The following is a 27,356-nucleotide window of genomic DNA, read 5'->3' on the forward strand; positions in this document are numbered from 1 at the left end:
TCAAGCAGTCAGCGGCATCCCAAAGCAGATGTTCTTGCTGCGCTGGGGAGTAACCGCAGCACAGCTGGAACACGGCAGCAGCTCCACCCGGCACACGAGCTACTCGCAGCCAAAGATTTTGCCCTATGCTGCTGTGTTTTCAAACAGTAATTTTAGTATCTTCTCTCTAATCTGAGGGCATATTCTAACACGACAGAACACGTCCTTTTCAAATTACAGTTGCATCTGAATTTTTATGTGAAGGCCTGTAATACTCGGGTCCAGTCTTGCCTATCAGAACTGGGTCTGTCTATCCTAAGGAGGACCGTACTCCTGGGTGAGCTGGCATCCATCAGGGATGGAGAAGAGATGCCAGCTGACTGCTACAGAGTCACCTACAGAAAAGCAGTAAGTCTCATGGGACGGAGCAGCTTTGCCTAGTCTAAGGGTTGGCTACATTAAATACTGGAAGGGGAACAGTTAACTGCAGCAACACTGAAAATGCCTCATGAATGAAATACCTCTTCTTTCTGCAGGGAGGAGGGGACACGTTTCATTAATTATTACCTTCCAGGGTGTGCTGACTTGCTTCTGTCTGTGCTGAATTTCATGTAAACCCTCTGTTGAATGTCACATACCCAAATACAAAATCTAGCACTTCAGGCAGCGTATGAGTATCTGGTGTAGCTGACAGATGTTTACAAACTTGTGTATCTGCACAGCTTCTTTTTGCCTATCCATCTGTGCTCCCTGATAGACAGCAAATTATTCCACCTCAGGCTGGAATAATTTAAGACTGTGACATCAAGCCTCAATCTGCATTTTTTTAGCTGGTAGCATTCAGAGATTTTCAGTTACAGATACTAGAGCATCACTTTAAATTAACCTAAGCTGTTTATTTAAGATTCATCCCTTTCTAAACAAGTGGCTGTAACTATACAATGTTACAGCTGTTTTTAAAGATGACAGAACTGTGATTTAACTAAAACTTTTGGAATGCACAACCTGCCATAATTTGTAACACAAACTTCAGGTCGATTTGGTGTAGGAGAAGGCTGAGCTCTTTAAAAACCTTATAAAAAATAATACACATTCCCCTCTGCTTTTAGCGGTATATGAAGAAGCAGCTAGGTTAGGTCCTTGTAAACCCAGTTAGTCTTATCTCAGAAGATGATCCTTAAGCATTTTTTCCAGTCCACATGGTGAGAGCCTCTCGCTTTCCTGCACAGCCAGCACTCTTATCCGAGAGGTGACACGGGATGAAGTCGGTGTCTACTACCAGCATCTTCAACCTAATGACTAGTTACAGATTATTTAACGCTCTTGGGAGGAGAGAACAGCAGTTTCACCCACACCAATGCCTTCCACCAAGAGTCTATCGACACGAACGTAAATGGCCCTATGCCTAAATCTTTCAGTCTTCCCCTTAACTAACACTAGGACCTACAGCGTGCGTCATCTTTAAATCCCTCAAGCTTGAGCCGTTACCCTTCTCCAGCTCCTGAGGCATTCACCAGTGCCTTCCCTTGTATCAAGTGCTGGGAGTTGATGCACAGAAACATCTGGGCAATGTTCAGTGTTGCACCAGGATTTCAGCACAGGAACTGGTATCTTTGCCTGCTGGATCATTAGTTTTCCGAAATCTCTGTTACAGGAAGGCCTTCCAAAATGTCAGTCAACTGGGGAGGGAAGACAAGGTCAGAAAATGCTATTACTGGAAAAATAAAATCATTTAGTCTGAAATCAATTTGAAACTAATCTCCACGTTAACCTACAGAAACGTTCCAGAAATGTAAAAAGATGCACACGGAGGGAAAGGCTGAGCGCGAGATCAGCTTTAAATCCCCTGTCCAAGGAACTTCAAGGTATCTCACACTGAGCGTGCGCTTACCCCCAGCTTGCACCAGACTCACGCTGACACTGAGTGGAAGCGCGCTCAGTGCAGCCCGCAGCGACGCAAACCCCACGCGCCAAGGAGCGGTCCTTAGGCTGGGCTTGAGCCTGCACTCACCTTCAAGTCGGGTCCAGCCTGGCATCTACCACATAATCCACCGGCCTTGCAGCAGCGCTGAGATCTTTGGACCCCTCTTCCAAGAGCCCTGCTGCTGCTTGCCACAAGGCAGCTGGGATCTGCAGGCAGCGTGAGCGCAGGCTCCGACCGCGGGGATGTCTGCCAGCAGCAGACCCAGAGGCATCCCCCACACAGCAACAGTAACCAGCAGCACAGACAAAATTAGAATCAGGGTAATTATTTTACCTGTATTTACCCTAGTTTAGCACCGATATGGAGATAATTGGGAGGGACAGGGAGGCGGGCTGGGCTTTTACACCACACCTGCAGGAAATCAGTGTGAGAAACCCAGAAGCTTGGCTCTAACCACTATGCAAGGACTGTCCATAAAGCAAAGGGACCTACTCCGTTCTACTGGGGCAGAGCAGCATACCAGCACAGAACTTAAAAAGCCTAATCCAAGTATTAATTACTGATTGCCTAACAGATTTCAAGCCTCTTCTGGTTTCAAACTGTTCCTAAATTGATTCTAATTTCTTCTGTGGAACAATTAAAAGTATTTTTGTTATCCCAATGAACTGAACTGTAACCAAAGCTATTGCAAATAAACATAAAAGACAGATGATGAAGATGGTAATAAGAATATTGCTACTGTGTCCTGAATAGTGACCAACACTTCTTAGTGAATATCATCTTTCACAACAACAACAAAGGATAAGAGCACAAGGCTATTTCATGCAGTCATCAAAACAAAATGCACTGAATATTATATTTCATACTAAATACATTACCCTGGCAGTTTGACACTCAACATTTCAATAGATATTGCGTCTCTCTAACATTCTGCCTGAATTTCTGCAGATGGACTTTTAAGTATCAATGGAAGATTACTTTACTTGTCACACTAAAAAGATTTTAAAGAATGGTTGCACACACTTCGTTTTTAATTTTTTTTTATTTCTTTTTCTTTTTAAAGGGAAACGAATCACGAATTCAGAAACACGGTTATACTGAAAGGTCAAATCCCATGTTGTGTACTCGTCCTTTATGCATAGTGCTCTTTCAATAGCTAAACCGTCTCTTCTCTGATGTGCCCAGCAAAGCATTGAGAGGATCTGCTCAAGTTAAACTACGCTAACCTGAACTAGGCTGAGATCACTGGAGATAAACTAACAGTGTTCCCAAATTCATCAACCTGTTGTGATACTGTTTGTTTTTTTTTTAAAATGTATTTTATTTTTGAACTGTGCAGGATCCTGGAGACATGTAAACACACAAGAATCTCAATTTTCAGTAAAAGAAAACACAAAACCCCAAACAAGTAAGCACCAGGGAAAAAACGAATCCCATCAAACTAAGTTTCTGGATCTCACAATTTCAGAAAACACCCTGAGCACAAAGGTATCTCCTAGGATCACAAACAAACAAGAACGACAGCGATTTAATAGCCTCGGAAAACACAGGGATTTTGAGGTTCCAATCCAGAGTCCTGAAAAGCGGAAATCTGTCAAGGTTAAGTAGGACACATTATTGCGTGTACGCCAGTCATTAGAAGTTTTCGGCGACGCCACAGCCCTTTTCACCTGACACGTCCTCTCCGTTCGCGGAAAATGAGCCCTGACTAGGTCAGAACGCCGCAGCAATTGCCTCATCGAACACTGGATCTCTACACAAGCAGCATCTCACTCGCTATCAGCTTCGACGGGCCACTGCTATCATATCTAACAGCAATTAACATCCTTGTAAGCCACTGTTATTCTAGAATTTTAAATTTGCTTTTTTTTCTTTTTAAATGGGGGAAGAGGAGGGTGTTTGTTCACTGCGAGCGAGTTTCATTACTCACATGGCAAATCTGCCAGTAGCAGATCATGGAATGGATTGTTACCTTTCCCTATCCATTTTGTAAAGATATTGCTTTCTTTCCAGACTGCAAGCATCACTTCTAACTGGATTTTGAATTATAATGTGAACTTTACAAAATTATTGGTGCTATTCATATCACTAGTTAGATTCTAGGGAATGGCAATATTTTTTTGCCCTTCCCTAAACCAGCACCTCTTAGTGTTTTATATAAAACAACCGCGGCCAGCAGAAATCGAACATTTCCAAGTAATGTAAAGTATTACATTGCACCGAGTAAACAAGGAATAAAACATTTTTATACTTCTCCTTAACTTATTTGCTTTTGGAAAATATTTATGCAGCGTAGAAGACACGAGGTTATTGAGAAATACAGCCAGTTTCTCTTCTTTAATTGAAACATTTATGCTTTCTGTTCTGCTAGCAAAAAGCAATGAACAGTAATAATGCAAGATAAATATACAAGAAACTTATAGATACGATTGTAAAACAACATCATCCTAATGCTTTCATTTAATTACCCTGAAATGTATTCTATTTAATATTCATTACTCAAAAGCCAATTTAAAAGGGAAAGAGGTGAAGGGACTTATTCAGAAAGACGGACTGTCATTCACTGCAATAGTTATCTAATATACAGAAGTTAATAAAGCAGATTAATCTACAAGTCCCTTTAAGCCATCACTGAGTTTAGAACAACTGCCTCTTTGACCTCTAACCCTCCCGCTGCGCACCAGTAGCAGGTGCCAGCTGCACTAAAACGATGGCTGACGCGTTTTAAGGCAAAGTCTTTTCTTACTTTGCTTCTGACCAGCAGCTGACCCTGTAGGACGATTGTTTCATGTGCTGGCCTAAAGGCTACATAAACCAGTAAGGGATGAACAAAAGCATACATACACCAGCTGCCTAGCCCGAGGGTGCACATCCAACACTGACACCTCCAGCGGTCCGTGCCGCAAGCCGACTCGCCGCTTTTTGTTTCCATACATGAATCCTCCACAATACTTGTTACTCCGCGGAACTAAACTTCTCTCCACCCCCAGAACTGTTTGTGTAAACTACAGCACAGCTTGGATGATTAAGAGGAGCTTCCCAATTTGATTTAGCACCATTATTAAGAGCGTGAAATCTTCAGACTCATCACTAATGATGATGTATTTTAACATTAAAAGTCTTAAAATTAAATTACTCGATTCACATGACAACGAATCACAACAAGGCTTTAAACAAAGCAGAATTAGAGAAGACACTAAGCTCATTAATATTTCTTGATTTCTTAATTGACAGCACTCATAGTGAGAGCTATAGGTTTAGCAATATACTTGCGACCGAGGCTGCTGCTGCCTTTATACGTGTGCAGGAAGAAGTACGTATAAAAGAGAAGCAACCATGTTTTCCATGAAGATAAGGTGGCTTTGACATCGCTATTTTGCTGATACAAATTACACAACCACAAAAACAATCAAGAGTAATGATTAAATGCAGTTATGTACATGGGAGACTACTAGTGCAAATGTTAACATATTTAAATGGGTTCCCTTCATTAAAAAAATTATATATGATATTAAACCATCAATCAAATCGAAACACTAGAGTCTAAACGTATTGTCACTGGTTAAAATAAATGACTCTGAGACTGAATTTTGGCTCGCTCAATATGGTGCCTTTTCTGTTGCTTAGCCACCCAAGTCTCTGCTGGCCCGGGCTACAGCTGGTATATCTCCATCCCTTTCAATTAATAAAGAAAGTTATGATAGTATTGGATAACGTTTTTAAATTGTGCTAAGAGGCTGAAAACAGATGTCCCAGGGAAAATCCCTCTCACTGCTGGTATCAAACCTTTCAAGGCTCAAGCCAGCAAAAGCTGAGCGCTCTGGTCCCGACTCAGCTGAGCCTTTACACACACCTCATTTCAGGCACAGGAACCACCGCACCTGTGGGTTTGATCAGCTCTTCAGATTAAGCACATGCTCACATACGTGGCTCAACGGGCTCAGGTACTCAGCATCTTGCACAACTGCCCTCTGCCAGTACAATTCAGACTCCTTTTTGCGAACTGCTTATATGCAAGTGCTTCTGCACGGGCTACGGAGCGTGCATTATAAACACATCCCCTCGACTGGTTTTTATTTCAATTACTGCGCATAACTCCACACTAGCTGTATATGGCACTGAGGTTTATCTGAAAAACAAAAACATCACTGTTTTTATTACATAAAAGGGGAAAAAGGAAAGTAGCAATTTACAATGCGTTTTTATTTTAGAAACACCACTTGATTTTTCATTGCAACTGGCATCTTAATTTTCTGTTTCACATTTGCTACGCAGTGCTGCTGCGGTGCTTCATTTCGCGCACCTTCGTCACTCGGTGAAGCTCTTAAGTCACAAGCGCTCGGCTCCACCGAGCAGCCTGGTGACGTTCGACCTACACCGCTGAGCCACGCACCCCGCTGTCACCACAGTACTGCCCATCCCATCCTGCTCCCTTGTGCAGCTCTGCCACGCTCGCTATCACCCACGCCCTCAAAGCTCTTTGTTCACCTTCCCACCTGCCCACTGCAACGCTCCTTTCCCACAGAGCCCTCCCCAGCCCACGCGCTCCACCGCGTTCCCCTACGGCAATGCACGCCAGCTCTTCCCACGTCCCTGCCGCGGCGTTCCCCACCCACTGCCCCCAGAAATGGTGGACCCTCAGGAGGGCTCAGCACAGGCACAACATCATATGCCAGGCACCCAGCCCAGTGCTCTGCTGGCTGGCCGTGTGGAGGCATCCCGTGCCGCTCCACCGCCGGGCAGGCCAAACCGCGCTTGCTGCCGCGCTGACACCAGCGAGTCCCAGACTGCTCCGGCTGCACGCTGTGTCTTGGGGCAGGATCTACTCCAAACACTGGTACAATGTTCAAACTCACCCCAGACCCCTCCTTACTCTTATCCACGCAATCCTCCTGAAAATAACGCGCAGGACGTAACCACCACGCAATACCCTTCCTTGTTCTTTGCGCAAATCTCCAAGCAGTGCCCAGGAAAGGAAGTGAACACTGCAATGTCACCAAAATCCCACACCAACCATTTACCCCCTTCCACATCCAGCACAGAATTATTTCAGAGACGGCTGCGCAAGCAGAGTTCTTTACTTATCGTGCACGGCTCTTACAAATATTTGTCAGAACTATGGGTGAAAGATGCTACAAAACTGATTGATTTTTGGAAAAAACTAACATGAATAGCACTTAACCACACCAAAACTGAACTAAGAGCCTAATGTGTACAATTCAGCAAGATATGCATTAACAGAAGATAAAGGTAGCATCTTAAAACCAAAAATTACACTTTCATGTATAAAGCAGAGCAAACACTGGCTTCACTTGTCAATCCTGCAATAACAGCATAGAAAAGTAGGAGCCTTTTAAAATTATTTATTAACGTACTTACAATACAACATAATGCAACAGCAATAGTTGAATGTAATAAACTTCCTATCGCTGTCTACCCACGGATCTCAGCGTGCTTTGCCCCTGTTCACTCAGTCCAGCTGCCAGACGCCACGGCGCAGCAGCAGTCTGCAGAGGAAGCTCAGGCCGAGCAGCTCGCGGGGGACCAAAGCCCGCGGCACAGCACCAAGCAGGGCCGGAGCCGGCAGCCACCTTGCACCTGCCGTGCTCCCAAACGTCGGGAAGTTGTTTCACCCCTGTGCTCCTGTCCCTGGACGGTCACATCAACCTGCCGAAAACACAGAGCTGCTACAGGACGCATGTCAGCAAGCAAAACGCCAATTAACAGGGCTTAATTAGACGATTCTGCTACTCCCGGGGCTGCGGCAGCCGAGAGCTGCACCCGGCGGCCGAACCGCCCCAGGTAAGAGCGAGAGGGCCCTGAGTCCACCAGTCCGCCCCGCCTGCAGGACGGCTCTCCCGGGCGGGCGGCCGGGGGTCCCGCACCGGGCCCTGCCCGCGGGGGACGCGGCCGGGCCCGGGCCCTCTCCGCTGCCGCGCGGCCGGCAGGGGGCGGCGCTCCCCCCCCCCGCAGGCCCGCTGCCCGCCCGGCCCCGCCCGGCCCCGCGCGGGAGGGGCCGCGCCGCTGCCCACCCCCCAGGCCCGGGAGAGCCCGGCCGGGGGCAGCGGGGAGGCGGCGGGGCCGGGGCTATCGCGTAGCTCCCCGCGCACGGCAGGAGCGGGGTCGGGCGGCTCCTCCGCCGGCCGCGCCGCGAGTTCGGAGCCGGCGTGGAGGAGCCGCTCCAACCCGCGGCTGCAGTCAGCGCCGCGGCGGTCCCGCGCCAAGCCCCGACGCTCCCGGTAGGGATCAGGGCCCAGCTTTTCAGCGCCGTTAAGCAATTTGTAACCCATTCCTCTTAACAGGGTTACGCATTACCCGGCCGACACAGATGTCTTGAAAACCGAAACCGCTGGTTACGGAGCGCACCCTTGTTCATTAGCCTCCATGATAGTCAAATCATCTCTAAAACCAGCGTTTAATGGCCAGCCGATGAATGATCAATGTCTCACTTTTCATCCGAGTGTGAAAGTGAGAATAATCTAATAGGCTGTCGTCCCCCTGGTGAAACGCGGGGCCCTGGGTTCCGCTCCTCTTCAGGGCTGATTTATAACCCGGTGGAAACCTGATGTAAACATATGATCAATGAGCCCCATCATTGCTGATAACGACCCCCAGCCGGCCCACTCCCTCATCGCCAAAGCCATCCCTTTAGGCTATTAGCTTCGCCCAGCTAATCCTCTCCACTGCTCCTGCCTGCTGCTTTTACCTTGGCCATCCGTTCAGTCCGGCAGACTCAGAAGTAATTTTATACGCAGCAGAGAGCGGGTGGAATTGATTTTTCACTCAGTGCTCAGTTCCCATCTGAATAATTATCAATTTTACTGCCTCATAAAGGGAAGAGTCAAAATTTCAAATCAATTCAAAAGAGCTTCTGAGACTACAGAAACTGTGCACGAGAATAAAGGTCAAAGTTGTCAGTGACCTCGGGAGATGATGTCAGGTATTAGTACACTCAGTAGTTGACATCAGAGGCACTCAATATGATATGACTAGTGCTAATGCAAATCATATTTATGCTGACTACTGGAGACCAGCCATTAATATTTAAAAGAGTATGTGAAAGCCTGCATTCAAAATAAATATAACGTATTCCGCAGAATCTGAAGTTAATAAAGACAGATCGCCGCCTAGTCATACACTGCGAAGTGAAAGATTACTGCACATTAACAGACAAAGTATTACATGGAGATTGCCACAAAAGCAGGAGCGTCCGGAGCCCAGGCTGCGGCTCTGTCCTTCACGTTCCCACCACTGCACGCAGGGTACAACGCTGAGCAACCTGACCTACCCAAACGCTCACTTCCTCGCTAGCTGCCAGGAAACCCCTGTCAGGCAAGTCCAACATCAGAACCTGTTGTGTGACGAGGGAATCATCATATTCTGATAATGATGTCAATAATAAACATCATTAATATTCTCACAGTATGCTATATACTGCCAGGAATAGACTAGCTACCATTAGATACTTTTCACCTTCAATTAGAACGGTAAACAAATGACACCAGTAACTGCGGTGACTCTACGCGAGGCTTTTTCCCCATGGCAGCGTACCTATTAGGGAAACACAAAGACGACCGCACCGGTCATTTGCATTTTGTTAATAACTTCCGTTTTCATTAAAAGCCTCCAGGCCTGTGAAACACATCTCCTGAATCGGCATCTTTGCAACTGCATTAGGAACCCAGAGCTTCTTGTAAATACGCATTTTCAAATAGTTTAATGAGATTTTAAGGGAATGTGGCGCAGAGCAAATGTGGAGATACATAGCCATGAACATCCTGATCCACCCGCAACGTACGTGGGCTGTGATAAACCTGATGGAGCCGGGAAGGGAAACCTCTCCTAAGCACTGCAGCGGCCACTTCCTTCTCAGGAGCATGAGATTTAATTTCTATTGTATTTACCCTTAACAGAAAAAAAGTGACCTACTGCAAAATAAAATATTCAAACTCAATAGCACACAGCGATTCAATTTACACATTTCATTACCAAAATGTGTGGTTCAATGCCAGAATTTGTTGTCCTTCCTCTTAAAATACTTAGAAACATAGTATCGTTTAGGTTGGAGGAGACCTTCGAGATCATGGAGTCCAACCATTAACATAGCACTACCAATTCCACCACTAAACCATGCCCCTAAGCTCCGCACCGATACGTCTTATAAACACCCCCAGGGATTGTGCATCAACCACCTCCCTGGGCAGCCTGTTCCAATCCCTGACCACTCTTTCAGTAAAGAAATTTTTCCTCATATCCAATCTAAACCTCCCCTGGCACAACTTGCGGCCATTTCCCCTTGTCCTATCGCTAGTTACCTGGGAGAAGAGACCAACACCTGCCTCACTACAACCTCCTTGCAGGGAGTTGCAGAGAGCAATAAGGTCTCCCCTCAGCCTCCTCTTCTCCAGTCCCAGCTCTCTCAGCCGCTCCTCATCAGACTTGTTCTCCAGACCCCTCACCAGCCTCACTGCCCTTCTCTGGACACACTCCAGCCCCTCAATGTCCTTCTTGTGGTGAGGGGCCCAAAACTGAACACAGCACTCGAGGTGCGGCCTCACCAGCGCGGAGTACAGGGGCACGATCACCTCCCTACTCCTGCTGGCCACACCGTTCCTGATACAAGCCAGGATGCCGTTGGCCTTCTTGGCCACCTGGGCACACTGCTGGCTCATGTTCAGCCCGCTGTCGCCCAGCACCCCAAGCTCCTTTTCCGCTGGGCAGCTTTCCAGCCACTCGTCCCCAAGCCTGTAGCGTTGCATGGGGTTGTTGTGACCCAAGTGCAGGACTCGGCACTTGGCCTTGTTGAACCTTGTACGGTTGGCCTCAGCCCATCGATCCAGCCTGTCCAGATCCCTCTGCAGAGTTGTCCTGCCCTCGAGCAGATTGATACTCCTGCCCAACCTGGTGTCATCTGCAAACTTACTGAGGGAGCGCTCGATCCCCTCATCCAGATCATTGATAAAGATGTTAAACAGAACTGTCCCCAGTAATGAAGCTTGGGGCACACCACTCGTGACTGGCCACCAGCTATGGAAATGTACTGATGATCTTACACACCTCCTTCTATGAGGAAAAATGAAACACCAAGTTTTAAGATGCTGTACAGCCACATACAGTCTCTACTCTTTTCAGTATGACAAAAAATATCTTCAATCTTTGGTTGTCATGAGAACACAGCTGAAGCTACTCTGGGTTGCATACCAGCATCGGGAGGTTTGTCCTGCTACTAAATAGCCCATGCTATCCTCGTGTTCAGTACCACAAGAAATTAGGAAAATTCAGAAATGTAATAATACCCCATAGAAAAGACTAATTCACCTGCTGTAGAATTTCTGGGTTCTGCTGCATGAAATGAAGCAATCGCTGTCCATCCTGTGAAATCTCTCTACATCTTAGAGTCTTCTTGCCTTCTTTAGCGAGGTGCTTGAAGAGGTAGGTGACAATGTAGTCTAAACTAGCGCAACAGCTGGAGGAGACAATTGTATCTGTGTAAAAAATGAAACAGTTTTGAAATTGTTTCCATAAAATAATAATCAGCGATGACATTTTGTAGTACTTAGAGAGCTCAACTTTAATAATCTCTTTGACATTAGGATAATCAATACATCGACAAGTCTATTTTTGATAGATGAGTTGACTAGCTTTTATTAACGCACAGCGGTATTAAACCTTTGCTTTCAAGTAACTGGATAGCTCCATGTACTAAAAATCCTACCAACTCCAGTGGAATTCATTCACTCCTGTACGAATGCTGCTGCCCCTCTGCGTACTGGAAAGTGCAGGATGAGGGTGGAAATGTTACTGCTATTCAGTTTCACATTCAGAAGGCTCCAGATTCCTGGCAACTAAAATTCTGTTTTGATCTGCTTACTGAAAGGCCAAGGCTAAATCAAGTAGAGCTGTCCTCCAGGTTTTTCTTAAGGAGTATTTCACAATGTTTCCCTGCCCCAAATAGCTTACAATCAATGTCAGGTAGCAAACAATGAATGAGGGCCATTAAAGCTCGTAAAAGGGTGATCACAGAACAGCCAGTTAGTCATTTTGCTTAGCAACTAACAATTCAACTCGGTTAAAGTGCATTAAATACGGCTGGGAACAATACAGCAGCAGTCACCAACAAATACTTCATCAATGCCCCCAAAACTGAAAGTCATGACAGCAAAGGATGACACTGTTGAACAGCAGAAGCAAAAGCCACTTCATATCTTTACTTACTGTTTCTATAAGTAAGGGAGATTAAAAGCTTAAACCTATTTGCAGAGTAAATACGTCCGTCTGATTTATGTAAGTTATTTTGTTGCTAGGTGTTGCCTGCCGTTGAAGAGGATTCTGCTGGCTTCCACGCATCAGCACGATGCTAACAGCGTACGGGTCCCTGGTGCTCACGCACGCTCCTCTCGTGCTCCTCCTGAGAGCAGGGGTGCACCCTTCCCCCTGCCCAGCTGCTGTCTCCTTCGGGCCTGACACCCGAGACCCTCCTCGGCCCCAGGACCAGCGCTGCGGCCGGGACACCCGCAGCTGTGCCGCAGCCCTGGCCAGAGCCACACGCTGGAACTGCCGCCGGCTCCTCACCGTGCGACCCAGCGGAACCTCCTCGTCTGCCTGCGGTGGTTTAACCGGCCGGGTGCAGGGTTTAGCCCTAGCTGGTATTCTCCGCAATTTCAAACATCGGATCCAATCGAGGGTTTAGGGCTCCATCCTGCTGCCACTGGCTTCGGCTAGAACTTGTCTAGGCCTTTTATAGTTCACAGTATTTATTTCAGATGGGCCGCTGGAGTAAGGGATGTGTGGGGGTTGCAAAAGGAATTAAACTGTTAAAATGCGCATTCTAAGGGAAAAGGGATTAGAAGGATCCAATTAAATGTACCTTGAATTCTTTAAACTATGCTAATTTGGAGGCCTGCCAACCTTGCAGTGTTCATTTAAACACATCCCTCTAGACACTGAAGTATTTTGATCTGTGTCTGTTTAACTCCTTAAGCTCTGTGCTGACACTGTTAACCCTTTGCCATCCAAAACCTTATCGTATTTTGCCAAGAGGGTTTTGAAGGAAACACCGAAGAAACATTTATAGGCAAAGAAGATACAAGTGGTCTCCTAAGAGTCCATCTTCCAAAGCAACCAGCTGACTTTGCAGCAGGCGTTGAGAGTGATCTAACAGCTCACAGAAATGAGCTGGAGCATCTCCACTCTGCCTTCACTGGGCCAGCGAGCTTCCCAGGACTGAATTCAACAGGGCAGGATCACACAAAGCTGAGTCCGAAGTGATGAGTCTCGCCAGAGTAAATACCGCAGAATCTGGCACTCATCGTGTTCTCAACCAAAGCAGTCCCGCATAGAAACTGGAAATGCAATTCATGGTGGAATTGAATCACCATCAATAACAAGTGAGAGATTTGAAAATACATATTTCATAGGAGGGCTCTGCTGTTTTTCTAAACCAGTGCTTAACTCTATTTCTTTTTAAATTGAATAACACAAAGTAAATCACTATCATCAGTTTACAAAACAGTAGTAGTTCTAAACATGCTGATACTGTACAAGCAGATATTTTACATTCGACAGTAAGTGATTTTAGCAGGACAGCAGACAGGTCTATGCTATCATTTGCTCATGAGAATCTGATATGAGTGTTAAGAGCTACTTAAATTTGCCCATAACTATATATCAAACGTGCTTCCCTATGCTCATTTTTCCTTTTGATTGCAAGGATATAACGGACAGGGAGCGTCAAGCAAACTCCCTTGAATGACTCTTCTGGGCATGTGGAACCTTGTGCTGGAACAGAACAGTGTTCTCACTAAATCTTGGCGAGACAAGCCAGCCAACCAAATAAACAGAACAAACAAGAGCCGCAACGAGCTACCAGTTCTGGGCTACGGACAGAAGAAATGGGTGGAGAAGACAGAATAAAGATAGACTTATAAAAGAAACAGAGATAAAAGCTTGGGATAACCGGGAAGAATGCAGTGAAATCGCATTTCTCGTTTCTGGTCAACTCAGCTCTATGACCTGCGAACTAATCACTTGGGTCACAAAGCAAGCAGGCCACGGTTACAGAAAACGCCCAAACCAGCTCCACGTGTGTCAGCACGGATCCAGTAACAGCTCAGTAGTGCTGTCAAACAAAACAGCTCTCTGGACTTACTTGCTGGCGAGGTGGGTGCTGGTGGTGGGCCGGGGACAAGGATGATGACCCCGGCCCCAGCCACCACCACACTCCGATGGCTCCTCTGGTTTCTCCCCCCATGTTTTGGGGGCTAACTTTATGTGCGTTTTATTTTTATTACCTGTGTGGTTTTTCCTTATGTAGGCAGTTCCAATCAACCATTAGCTCAAGTAACTGGAAGTTGAGCACATACGTTAGAATGAGTTACGTTATTTTAAAAAAGCCACAAAACCTCCAGAACAACTTGAGGATGCCTTTTGGTCTCAGCAATATGACAACAGCATGCTAAAGGGGAATTATCTTTCAACAGTTTAATGACATTGCTGAATCTCTGCAAATTAAAAGATTCTGTTTTGGTTTTCACATCAAGGGAAGGAGAGAGAGTTAAGTGTTATTTTCCCTGTCCATCAATTGCTTACAGTTCAATACCGGCATTATTTGCCTTTGAGACTAAACCTGGAAGGCAAATGGATTTAGCAATTTAACATCTAAATTAGGCAGCAATACAGAAAAAATGTTTTACTTTTTCCTCAATGAATAGCATACTATACTATTAATCATATGAGAATTAGAAAAGCTTTGCAGAGATTAGTGACAACATGCCAGGCAGACTGCATTAAAAGGCTCTGATCCACTGAGTCAGCTGTGAAAAAGCCAGGTAAACACTTTAGAAGAGAACTATTGGAGTGTTTATCCTCGCAATAAAAGCTTAGATGAGGGCTTCCATTATAGCTAATTTACAGCTAGGGGCTTCCGAAGGAATACATATTCTTTCACAGTGTTTATAAAGCATGGAATCAAGCAAGGTATTTACTCAGCAACAGAATGAACACTCCTCAGAAACAAGGGTTTGGGGAATGTTTATCCTACAGCTGACAACAATGAGAGTCTCAAAGGTTTCAAGTATGTAAAGGGAGGAGTGAGACAAGTCAGATATTTTTTTCTGTGAAAGAGAACTGATCTCTTGGTATTTAATTTTTAAAATAAAAAGACAGCTATTTCATTTTTATAAACATTTCTAAAAATGACTTGTATGTTCTAATCAATTTAAAACATAATTCCTCTTCAGATGGCTTATAGCCCTGAGCCATACTATTCTGAGATGTTCCTGTGGCACTGATATAATTCAGTGAAAAAGGCAATGCTTGGATCTACTTCTCCATTTTCCAAGGGCAGAAAGATGTATGTGACCAAGTAACACCTAAGAAATAAACTTGTATTTCACTGTCTGACAATTGGTCATGCCCCAAATACCAAAATTTTAAAAGGGAGAAAAGTTTTTGAAGAATGAATCTTAAGAAAATACAGTGACAGGTAACTAACTCTTGAGATGATTACAAATAAATAAATAAATAGCTACAAATTGACCAAAGAGTAGTTCATCTGGACATAAGATGTGGAAAATTATTCAGTTCACTACAAAAAAACCCCAACCTTCTTGAACACAAATGAAGAATTTAATGGCTGACATCAATATCAGTTCTTGATATACGCAGTAGTAAGAAACATGGTATTAAGGAAAAATAATCACTTTTTCACTTTCACATGAAAGGTTAAAAAAAGCATTTTCCAGCTGGCTAATCACGGAACCTAAGTATTACTTTTAATGTGCAAAAGACATTAACAGAAGGGGCTGCACAGCATTTGGTCAATAACAAACGGTTTTAGAAAGCTAGAGAATGCAAGTGGAAAATGTAGGAAAAATACCAGCGGGAGCCTAGAGGTGGTGGCAGAAACCAAATGGGACCATCCTCCAAGCCCAGCCTCTGGCCTGAAACAGGGTCAACATCAGACAGGTGCCTTGAGACCTTGTCCAGCATCTGGGACCATCTCCAAGGACGGAGATTCCACATCCTCTCTGGACAATACGGAAACAGCCAGGTCTTAATGACAGACAGATGTGGCAAGTCTCGAAGGCTGAAAAACTACTCAAGTTTGGAGGAATCGGAGTAAAGAAAGAAAAAAATGGACATGGAAGCAGGCAGAATAGCTTTTGATGGACTGCCTCAAGCCTTCACTGAAGTTGGGTGAAGTTAAAAATTCTTACACACTTTGTTGTACTCTGTATTTATTTAGGTGCTTTAAAGATGTTAAGATGAACTGAAGGAAAGCACTGGCTAAGCAAGTCTACAGTTTATGAAGTGGGCAAAAAAAAAGTGAGCTGTTCAAATTTTTGCTGATACTTTTCTCAGCAGAATACCAGGAATTCCACCAAATGAAAGTTTTCTAATAATAATATAAAAACCCCAAACTTACATTACTAAAATTTAGTAATTCTTCATGATTAAACTCCCAGATACCTAAACCACGAAAGTTTAAAGCTGAAATTGGAAATGCATAATTTTCTTACTCCTCCTTCCCACCTTGAGTGAAACAATTTTTGAGAGGGGAAAATAAACATAACATATGAAAGCTGAAGTTCTACAGGTTTTACATTTTCTTCTCTCTCTCACATGAATTCAAATTGGGTTTCAAAGAGAAGGGTAAACTTGGTATGCTAGTGAATTATCAAAACGAATATATCCAGTATCTCAAATGGAAGAGATGTAACGCGGAGTGATAACAGAGAACAGGAACAGGGCTTGTCAAACTGGCAGCTGTCACTCCAGCTAACACTCAGTACCATACATCCATCTGCAGGCGATCAACAGGCAGACTCCCAGCAGAACCAGCCTGTAGGCAGAAAGTGCTCTACCATCATCACAGGTGACGAAGCACTCAAAATCTCTGGGAGAAGAGGGCTTTCAGCATTATATAATAAAATGACCCGAATACTTCTTTACTACTGCTGCTTAGCTATTCACTACCCATTTCCTCTCTAAGAGTAGTTTCCCTCTCACAGCAAAAACTGCTGAATGTGTCTAACATTGCAAATGCTTTGTGAGCCTCGGTGCATTCCTACGTTCCTGTGGGGCCTGACTGACACATGGCGGTAATGAGAAACACCAGCTATTATACAGTAACATCTATACACGCTGATGTTATACCTTCTTCCTCCCCGCCTCCCCCCTTAATAACCACCCTAATCAATAAATACTACTGAAGGTTTGAACAGCTTCTCAGTGAAAACCTTTATAAATGCATGGCATTCCTAGGCAATCCGAATGTAACTAACTGCACGATTTATTTTTCTTACCCCAAATGCCCCACTCCTTCTCCATATCCCAAATGACTTTAGGCTACCTTCATCCCCAAAAATGTTTGGAAAGTGATCTGGTTAAAAAGCATACACTGAACCATGCAAGAGAATGAAATGAGCTGCCATCAGACTGCTACATTTTTATCGTTACTACAAGTATGCTTCTGTTACACATTCTCCTCTAAAGTAGATTTAGGAAGTACTGAATAACTAGTTCCTTTTTTCCATGGATAAAGATACCTTTGAATTTCTCAAATCACATCACAGCTGTGCAGAACAAGCATTATTTATACGACAGCTCTGCTGATCAAATAAAAACAAAACCCCACAGATTCCTGTACACATTTTAATACATTTTACTTTTGAATAACAAATGCATGAATTTTCAGTACAATCCTAGCAGAGGCACATTAATAATGTTAACAATTCCGGCTTGCAAGAAAACACAATTTAAAAATACTACCTGTAAAAAGCTACAGGCTAGATGTTTAAAAGAACTTAGCTCCATTAAACAGAAATAGTCACATTCCTAAAATGCTCAAAAGCCAGCATCTTCCATTGTCACTTGATACTCATTTTTAAAGATATAAATGAATGTGCTTCTTTGAAAATCCTATACGTCTAAATACTTGAATTCTTTCTTTAGCCGAGTGAAAGTAGTTCTTACCTACTGCAGTAAGTCCTTCAGATATTGAGGTAAGAATGTAGATTAGGACGTGAGGTTCTAAACTGGTAATGAAACTCATATGGTCTTGGGTCAGACACTCCAAAAGCGGGTAGTAAGACTGGCTTAGTTTTCGATATTGCTGAAAAAAGAGTACACATTCATAGTAAATACAGATTATTACCATCGACTAATATTAACGACATTAACAGAAGTTAGAATGATCTGTATAGTTTTTATGATGTGATAAATTCTAATTTAGCCATTAAATCAAAATATTTATAGAGAAAAAAATATTTTCTTGTCTTTGGTAGATTTCAGCTTTTCAAATTTACTATAGGATATAAACTCGCTATTAGCTTAAAATAAGCTCACAATAATATAATAATGCTATCACGCTTTGATGTTCTACCCATTCTATCAGTCTAATAAAAGCAATACAGCAATCTGTCCAGGGTGTCAGTCTGACAGGATTACAGCCCATATCTTACCTTCTGTGGGAATCTTATTAGGATTTATCACAGATTTCCCAAAATCATCTCAGAGATGGACTTTTTTTTGTGCTTAAGTGAGGTCCTGTAACGGGCTCTGCACAGGCAAAGGCACTTGCCTGAACCCACTGGGCCAAGCAGCGTCTCACTCTGCAGGACTCTTGCGCAGCGCATTTATTGCTGGATGGCTAGGAACGTGCCAAACATGCACACTTCACATACAACCAATACACCCATTTCAACTCAGAGCAACTTTTCAGTTCCACGGACTTTATTTCCGTTGCAGGCACAAATCTGGGTATTGACCATCTTTACCCCAAATTTGTCCCTTCCTGCAAGAAAATGACAGTTCTGAACTAAAGTATCATGAAGAAAAATGTCACAGTTCAAATTTTGACTGATATTGTGCAAGATTTGTTGTCTTTCCACAGAGAAGTGGGAACATGGTGTACTTTAAAAACAAAGTTTTAAATTTTATGGTGAATACACAGTGACAATTTAAAGATTGAAACTAATTGCAGAGTGGCTGAATATGTCAGGATGTTTTATGTTGCATGCAGGCAAACTAAATGGGGTTGCAAGTACAGAAAGGAAAATAATTTTGCATTTCTCGCTTTCACAAGCCTACTGCAAATTCTGGAAAAGCTCCTGTGTCACATGGCAGGTCCATCATACCTGTATTTTAGATGTTACTATATAAATAAATTCAAGTAATTGAACTGAAAACTGCATTTGAGCTGTTCTAGATCCCTCTGTCTCATTATAACAATACAAAGCCTGTGGTGGTGTTATTTCATATTTCACGTAAAGACTCCCAAGATGAGTAATTGCTTACTAGCAAGTCACTGTGGGATACTGAAAGCAGCATTTTGACAAAGGCCTGAAGTACATTGTCAAAGTGGTTGTCCCCGTACAACTTGAAGACGCCAAAGCTGACATAATTTCCACATAAGGCAGATTTGAGTGCAGAGTAACAGATGGAAATGCCCTTGAGTTTCAACGGATAAACCTGATCTTTTGACAAAGTCCCAAGAGAGAGGATCTGATTACCTGTTTTCATAAAAAGAAACAAAGAAAGAAAGAAACTTGTATAAGCAGCTGCAAATCTAAAATATTTTGATGGCACTATCTAAACTTATTTTTTGTCTTTATTTTCATGACTATTTAGAAGAAAAATTGTTTCTGCGTTTGATGTAAAAGATCTGTTACATAATCACGACTAGAGCTTAAAAGCCACCAAGGAATTAGTATGCAAAATTTAAAATACAAGCTATGGAACTTCCGTCACTGATGTACAGCCAGACCATGACTAGGTCTATCGTCACGAATTCTTTAATCTGAGCAGAGTTGCAACACATGGCTTTATCGTTTCTCATGCTGCAGCAAAGCCTGGTTTTGATCCATTACCATGACGGCCTCTTGGGATGGTTGCTGATGTATACACACGCTAAATATATCCCTCAGAAAACAAATATGTCCATTACAAAAGCCTCTATTTTACCAGTCACAGATGGGAATGACTTTTTAATTAAAATCCACGTTTATAATGTAAAAATAACAGCTAACTGTAAATATTTACTGCTGCTATTAACAGGCAATAGTGACTTTTGGATCCACTGTGCAGCAGTGCAGTAGATACCACTGCAATTCTCTGCACAAATCTAATGATTCACAAGGCCTCGTTACCAAGTTTTCTAAGTATCTTATAACAACTTCATGCTCATCTTCACTGCACCCCAGAGTCAGTCTTCATGACAAATTTTTTTTTAATCTGAAGTCATTAATGAAAATGAGCTAAAATAGGCGAATGAACGCAGCAAAGATTCAGCACTTCAGTCCTACCATGCAGCAGCCCTACTAGGCTGTCCCCCTCTGATGTCGACCTTGGCAAGCTCGGCCTGCACAGAACCCAAGTGCCAGGTCTTCCCTCTGTTACTACTCATCATCCTTGGTAGTTTTAACAAGAGGAAAGTAACATAAAACTGTACATTTTTTTGAAGTATTCCTACAATTAAAAAATGCCCCTAAAAACCTTTCTTCAGATCACCCAGATCTCATGGATTGCGTAGTATTGTTTAATATATATTGAGGTCTAATATTCAACTGGGTCTTTCTCCATACAGCTCTCCTTTCTACTCATGCAAATTTCCACCTGCAGATCATGTAACTGCCTTATTTTTTCTGTTAACATTATTGATTACTCACAATGAGGAATTTATGTCATATAATTGGAAAAATAAGGGGGAAAACCTTGTTTCTAAACACCCAACGCATCAAAGGATCACCCATTTGGTATCATTTATACAAAGAGGGAAAGTTGTAAGTTACTGTTTAAAACATTAATGTTGTTCACCACTTCTAGCACGTACAAGGCAATTTATCCATCAGGTTGTAAAGGAAAAGCAGATTTTCAAAAAAAGACTGTGAGTACAATCAGGGATGGCATGGAAGAAGTAACTGCGGTCTGTAAGGGGCAGGAATAGCGCCACTAGAATTATGGAAAGTAAGAGAAGAATTAAATATTTAGCTAGGAAACATGGTCACTTACAACAAAAATCAAGCCCTCTTAATTAAAAAAAAATTATGAGTGAAAATACGGAATGGTTTTCATATTGTAAATGGTCACATGAACACCGTTACTACCCCAATTGCTGCAGTCATGAACGCAGTGTAACTGGGGAAGAGAGTACAATTCCAGTGACTGCTACTGCATAGAAGTTAATTCTAAATGGTGTTAAATTGCTCTTTTACTAGAAATTACCAGTATCCAAAAGATCCTCTTTGAAAAGTAAAACATAGCAGAAAAAGAATGTCTTCCAGTGTGCCTGGATATTGATTTATTGTAATACTTCAATTTTATGTAAACATCATTTCTCAGTAAAGATAAACTCCAAGTACCTTCCTACAGTGTCTCATTTAAGATATCCCAGTCAGGTCATCTTAATTAGTGTTAATCTTTTTGGTAAGACCTAGTCTAGCTACTGAGATCAGTGAATTTCAAATTCTGTGAAAACACCAGTATGAAATACAAAATTCTGTCCGTGAGATAAAGTGGGAAGGTGCACGCTATTTTCAAAAGCCACTATGTAAGCAGCGTATGATTCTTAGGGCAAAAACGAGACAGAAAGGTAAGCCTGCTGTAAACTCACCTTACCCGGTCTTCTTCATGATTAAATTCTCTGCTGAAAATCTCTACTTTGACAACACAAATTTATATCTGGGTTCAGAAACAAGCAAAGACAAAGTTCTGGATCTAAGAAAGTAACAGCCTTGAGTCTACAGCTGAGCTGTCCAAGCACGACATTGTGAGGTTCTAGGTCCTTGAAGTACTCCGTGTAATATGCAACAACAGATGGAAAGAGCTTAGTAGTTGTCAACAAGGCAATTATGTACTTAAGATGGAAATTAATTGGAAGTCAATGGAAAAAATGCACGATGAGGAAAGAAGTTGAAAAAACCCTAGGAATCGCTTAGCCTGGGAATATGAATTCTAGGAGTTATCCACCAGTGCTGATCTTCTATCTTTTTTATTACTTCACAAAAAAACCCACTCTATAATTAAAACTTTAAATCCATTGATCAGCATAAAGCATTCAATACAGGAAGGCACAATCCCCGCTCCCCCATGCTCACCCCGGGCAGGCATGGCAGAAGAAGAATTCAGTGCCTATCCCTCCTAATGAAAACACAGAAGAATTTGGGTCTAGTGCAAGATTAAAAGCTGCTTTTTCCAAGTAGACAGAGTCCACAGAGAACTCTTCTGTGTTCACGGACTCATTTTAAAAGGGCCTAAGAGTGGGAACAGCTGATTTCAAATTAGCAGCAGAGGTGAAAGACCACGCGGTGCCTGCTACCAATGCCCCGAGCCATCAGCCTATGATTCAAGGGATGCGGTGCTAGAACAAAGACCAGTGTTTTAGCATTAGTTATTGAAAAAAATATGAAGTACAGTGCTATGCCTGACTAGATAAAAAAAGAATGATCTGCTTGTAACATTTAGCAGGAGCTTCAGGGGAATATTTTTACACACCATGGATACTACTGAACATAAACTAATTTACTGAGGTACTTGGAATCAGGTCAAGAACAACTCAGCTGCTGAAGATATGCTTACATTTATAATCCCTGTAGCAGAGGACCAAAATACAATTTCATAAACTCCCATTGTTAAAAGAAACAATTTAAAGAAATTAAATCAACTTAAAAGTGACCTTTGACATGCTGAATTTAAAAATTGTGTTTCAAATTCATAGCTCCTGTCAAAATGAAAACTCTGCAGAGATTAATCAGTGAAGTTTCAGTGTTACTAGTGCGTTAAAAATAAAATGAAAAAGAAATCCAACATGCACCTTTTTCTTCTTAATGTGGGAGAAATTGTATCACAATATTAAAATATACCAACTTTAAAAATTCTCAATAATTTCCTTTAAAACAACTTTTTGCCCTGCTATTGGCAGCAACGTCACTTATAAAAATTATATGCTCTCTGACCTTCAGGGGCGATACAACAATTCTGAGAGGAATAAGAAAAGGATTTTTAAAGGTATTGGGTGAAACTGCTAGATAGGAAATAAGTGCTTGAATTTGGCTGACAATTTAAGCATTTCATTACCAAAAGACTACTTCGTACATACAAAGAGGAGCTGGAAGAAGAAAGTGTGTGCATGCAGAGGGGGGAAAACACAAAGCCAGCAAAAACCCAAGCCGGGATGCTCTGACCGAAGATAACATCGCCATGCCTCAGAATCCCACAGGCAATCTGCACCAGAGCTCTCCGCACGGCTCATTCCCTCACTCCCTCCTAGATGCGGGAGCATGTCAGGACAGGCAGCTTCCCTTTCTGTTCTCCTCCTTAATTGCTTTTACAGTAGAAGCCATAATACAAAAATTATTTCCTTATGGCTGAGTTTCATTTAAGCAGGGCTTGTTCTAGATTTCAGTCCAATAAGCGCTATGTATAATAATACAACTAAATCATGTTTTAACATGTGTGAATGAGATGAAGATAAAAAAAAGATGTTGGTGAGATTAAACAAAGCTTGTGAAAATTTATCACATTTATAGAGAAAAAGTGTTTTTTGCCTTTTCCCCTTTCCTATTTTTATTATTCACCACTGCCCCATAAAGATGGGTTTGAATGTATCCTTTCCAGGCTTTCAGAATGCTAGGGCAGTATAAAGAAGTGGCCATATATAGAAAACGAAAGGAAAACATGAATCATAAAGATGAGAGCGAGCTTCAAAAACTAATTTTTTAAAGCTTCCACAACAACAAAACATGCATAAAACCTTTCAAATCAGCACAACAAGCATGCATAGTGCCAAGATAAATTTGCCAAAAGAAACCGATTATGAAATCTGAGCCAGTAATGAAGAGCAATATATTCTGGAACCACTGCCGCAAAAGAGAGCAGACCTACGGCAACTGAGACCGGTGAGCACTCCACTTTTAAGATAAGCTGCTGATTAAAAATACCTGTTCTACAGGAAGAATCAGTTTAACCAAAATTTTGAAGAAGAACTGTTATCTTATGAAGTTGCTGACACTGAATGGATTACCACATGAAGTTTTGAAATACATGTTCTAGAAGCAATTTAAAGCTCATTAGAAATAATTGTGTCTGGCTACTGGAAAATGTGGTAAAATTTAATCCACATCCAAATGCTACCTGGGCTGCGAGAACAGGAAATTGTTTTGTGCTACTGTGGCTAACCTCATCACTGACCTTGAGCAGTAACTGCTACAACAGCTGAAAGCTGAAGCAAAATTAAAAACTTACATCAAAGTATATCATGACAGAATGTAGATAAATAAAAACAGCATATTGAAAATATTATTTTTATGTCAGTCTCCTATAATGAAAGGGAAGAGGTTTACTAAAATGTTAAGAAACCACAAAACAAAAATAGATGGTCCCAAGCTGCACTGAAACATCATTCCTATACATCTGGGAGTTCAAAAAACACATAGTAAGGAGACTTGTACATACAGAATTAAAAGTGAAATATATTGGGGATGAAGAATGGCAGACCATACTATTCCAACTCCTTTCAATTTTCTCCTCTCAGTTATTTTAAATCACTCTATCACGCAGACTGGCTCTAGCCATAATGGACAAGACACCACACCCCTTGCCAAGCAGCTGCAGAGCCCTAACAAGGATAATTGACTATCTAAGTGCTTTTTGCGTCCTGCGCCAGGCTTTACATCTTGTGAACATATAGCATTTGTGAAGACATCTTAGGATCGTCTTCAGCACTGTTATCGGTATCAGCGATAAATAAGCAGAAGGACAGGACACACTAGTACTACCCTAGTCGCAAAGCTGCATCTGTTAAGCAGAATTAAGCACTTGCTGAGGTGCTAATTTTAAAAAATAAAAATAATTCACATTTTAAATTTTATTAAGTGACAACTGAAGATGCTTAGCATATCTTAAAAATAGGCATTTTGGATTTTTTTTCTGCTTTGCACTCAAACGTATGAAATCACCATATGCCAGTCTAGAGGAGAAACGAATATATGCTTTAGCCTAGAATCAAAGAGATCTCGGCATCCACACTCATTCACACCCCAGAAATACAATTCTACCCTTTTCTTCCCCTTTTTACTTTTCACCCAAGCACAGATTTTGCAGAGCATGCAGACAGTAAATGGAGATACCATTCAGACATAAATGGACATCACAAACTTTGGCAAAATTTAAGATGGAAAGAAAGCAACATGCTAGGTTACCAGATGTTTGTTTCAAAGTTATTCCCACGTAGGCAACAGTACAGGGTTTACACAAAACAAACCCACATACAAATTCTACATGATTTTCACCACCTGAAGAGGACCATATTTGCAAGGTATCTGTGTGTTATCCAAACCTGCTCCAATCAGTGTAGTCCAGACTTCAGAAAAATCAACATTACGTCAATAATCAGCAGTGCACTGTGCTCTTCTTGGCAAGAAGAATCACTAATTCCTTGTCTAATTGTTGACAGGACACAGATGTATTTCACATCACATTTTTATGTACCTATAGCTTTATATAGCAAGAAGACTCCCAGTGGACCTAAGCCATAACTCAAGATTGTTGTGTTTAATTTGGTGCAGGTGAAATTTCTGAAAAGAATACATTTACTAGCATTTTCTGTATGTCATTACATGTGAGAGAGAAGAAGGAAAAATCCTGTTCTAAAACAAATTTAAATTTCACTTACCAATGAAAGTACAATATAATTAAGCCATATTTTCATTTTTGTCTGCATGTTACATCCTTCTAAGCAAGAGAAGCAACCCGGCGAGGCTATACCATCTGCAAGAGAGGGACCAAGTCTTTCCCTGGAGAGCTGTGGAGCTACGGGAAGGGAACTCTCACTGTCCAGGCCACGGCAAGGAGGAGAGGTGAGAGGTAACAAGCAGAGCTGGAAGCCTGGTGTTCAGACAGGGACTTCCAAGAGGAGCAATCAGAGCCAGGTCTCCAGGTGATGGAAAGAAGAACTTCTCAAGGATGAGAGGAGTCTGGGAAGCTTATGGCAACCCACTTGGTCAATGGATTAACTGAAACTGAGACTGAAAGGAAGGATCTTCCCACAAGGACAGTGGGGTGGGAGAAAGATGTTTCCTTCTATTTTTCCACCTCTGTCTCATAACTTTGTGTTTCTCTTAGTTTGAAAAGGCAATTATTACAGTATAGGTTTCAATCAAATCTATCTTGAGTTTCAAGCGTCTTTTTGATCAACTTCGAGGAGCTCTCTATAAGCTGCAGGCATATACAAGGGGTTTGGCTGACTTGGTAAGATAAATGAGCATATATTGTCTGTTGGCATCTCTTGACACTTACTATGTGTCTTCTCTTATTAGCTCTAATGGTTCAGCCATAAAATGAGGCTGAATGTGAGAACCTCAACTGTTTTCAGAATTTTAAGTTACCTGCAGTAATGGTACAGCAGAAAAACTGAAAACTGAACCCAAGGACTAGAAGGCATGTACATACTCATTCTTTTAACTGAATCACACAATTTTTCAGAATGTGGGTCTGGAAACATTGCTCAAGAACACCAAAGTGAATTTTATAATCATCACTTGGTTTAGTTGTTTATTTTTCCTGAGATGTTTGCCAAGATTACATATGCTTAAAAGACAAATACACTTTAAAAAAGTCATAGATTATTATGGATTAAAGTATTGCTTAAAAGCATAATTCAGGTATTAAGATCTTCAAGAAGGCATATGAAATTAATGCAAAATCCCTTAATATCTGTATTTTTATAGGAATTTGTATGTTCAAAAGATTATACATAACTAAAGTAATGAATCCTTACAACACATTTCCAGAAGACTTTTATCTTTCTGTACACTGGAAAGGAAATCTCATAAACTAGCAACTGGCCATAAAAGCTAAAAATGTTAACAGCAATTATTCAAAGCTGATTAATCATAGTATCTTGATATACTTACAGCAGACAGTAAAACCTTCCCAGACCGTAATCCAGTGACCACTTCTGAAATAGCTGTAGCAGTTTGAAATAGCGCTAATCTAGGATGTTTATTACAGTGCCCACAGCTGAGCCACGGTGATGGCCAGTGCTGCCCATCTGTGCCCGTGCAGAGCCAGCTGGATTATTTCAAATCTCTGCTTTTAAGGGGCCAACTCATCCGACTGCACTGGGAGGTGCTTCGTGTTGACTTTGCAGCGAGTCCAGTCCCAGAATAAATACTGGCAATCACTCACAGAAAAGAAAACCTGAACAGTTCCTCTAAATGTCACACCTAAGTAGTGAAAAGATCACTGATGGGACCCTTTCAGACACTGATGACAGTATGTCTTAAAAGCAAAATGGATCAAAAAAACACCATACATGCATTGAGTGGATACCTTCTCCCACATCTACGTCCTTCCTCCACTTTTACTCGATAGGTGATTTAAAATTTTTGTTTTGGAGGACGTTAAGGACAGTCCTCCTCTTAAACCTGTGTTAAGTGAAGTCATCCTTCCACAG

At 42.2% G+C, this 27,356-nt stretch overlaps 1 protein-coding gene across 3 annotated transcripts in view; it reads right to left on the minus strand.

Moving 5' to 3' along the window:
* The window catches only part of RANBP17 (RAN binding protein 17), a 161,164-nt gene that overhangs the window by 14,883 nt on the left and 118,925 nt on the right, over positions 1-27,356 (minus strand). For all 3 annotated transcript variants that reach the window (XM_075441995.1, XM_075441994.1, XM_075441996.1), the window contains 3 exons: positions 19,202-19,416; positions 17,879-18,017; positions 11,222-11,388 (listed from right to left, as the gene is read on the minus strand). In XM_075441995.1, coding sequence (XP_075298110.1) covers positions 11,222-11,388; positions 17,879-18,017; positions 19,202-19,416 — 521 coding nt within the window. The remainder of the gene's footprint in view (positions 1-11,221; positions 11,389-17,878; positions 18,018-19,201; positions 19,417-27,356) is intronic.

Source organism: Opisthocomus hoazin, chromosome 23 (genome assembly GCF_030867145.1).
Source record: "Opisthocomus hoazin isolate bOpiHoa1 chromosome 23, bOpiHoa1.hap1, whole genome shotgun sequence".
NCBI classification, from domain to species: Eukaryota; Metazoa; Chordata; class Aves; order Opisthocomiformes; family Opisthocomidae; genus Opisthocomus; species Opisthocomus hoazin.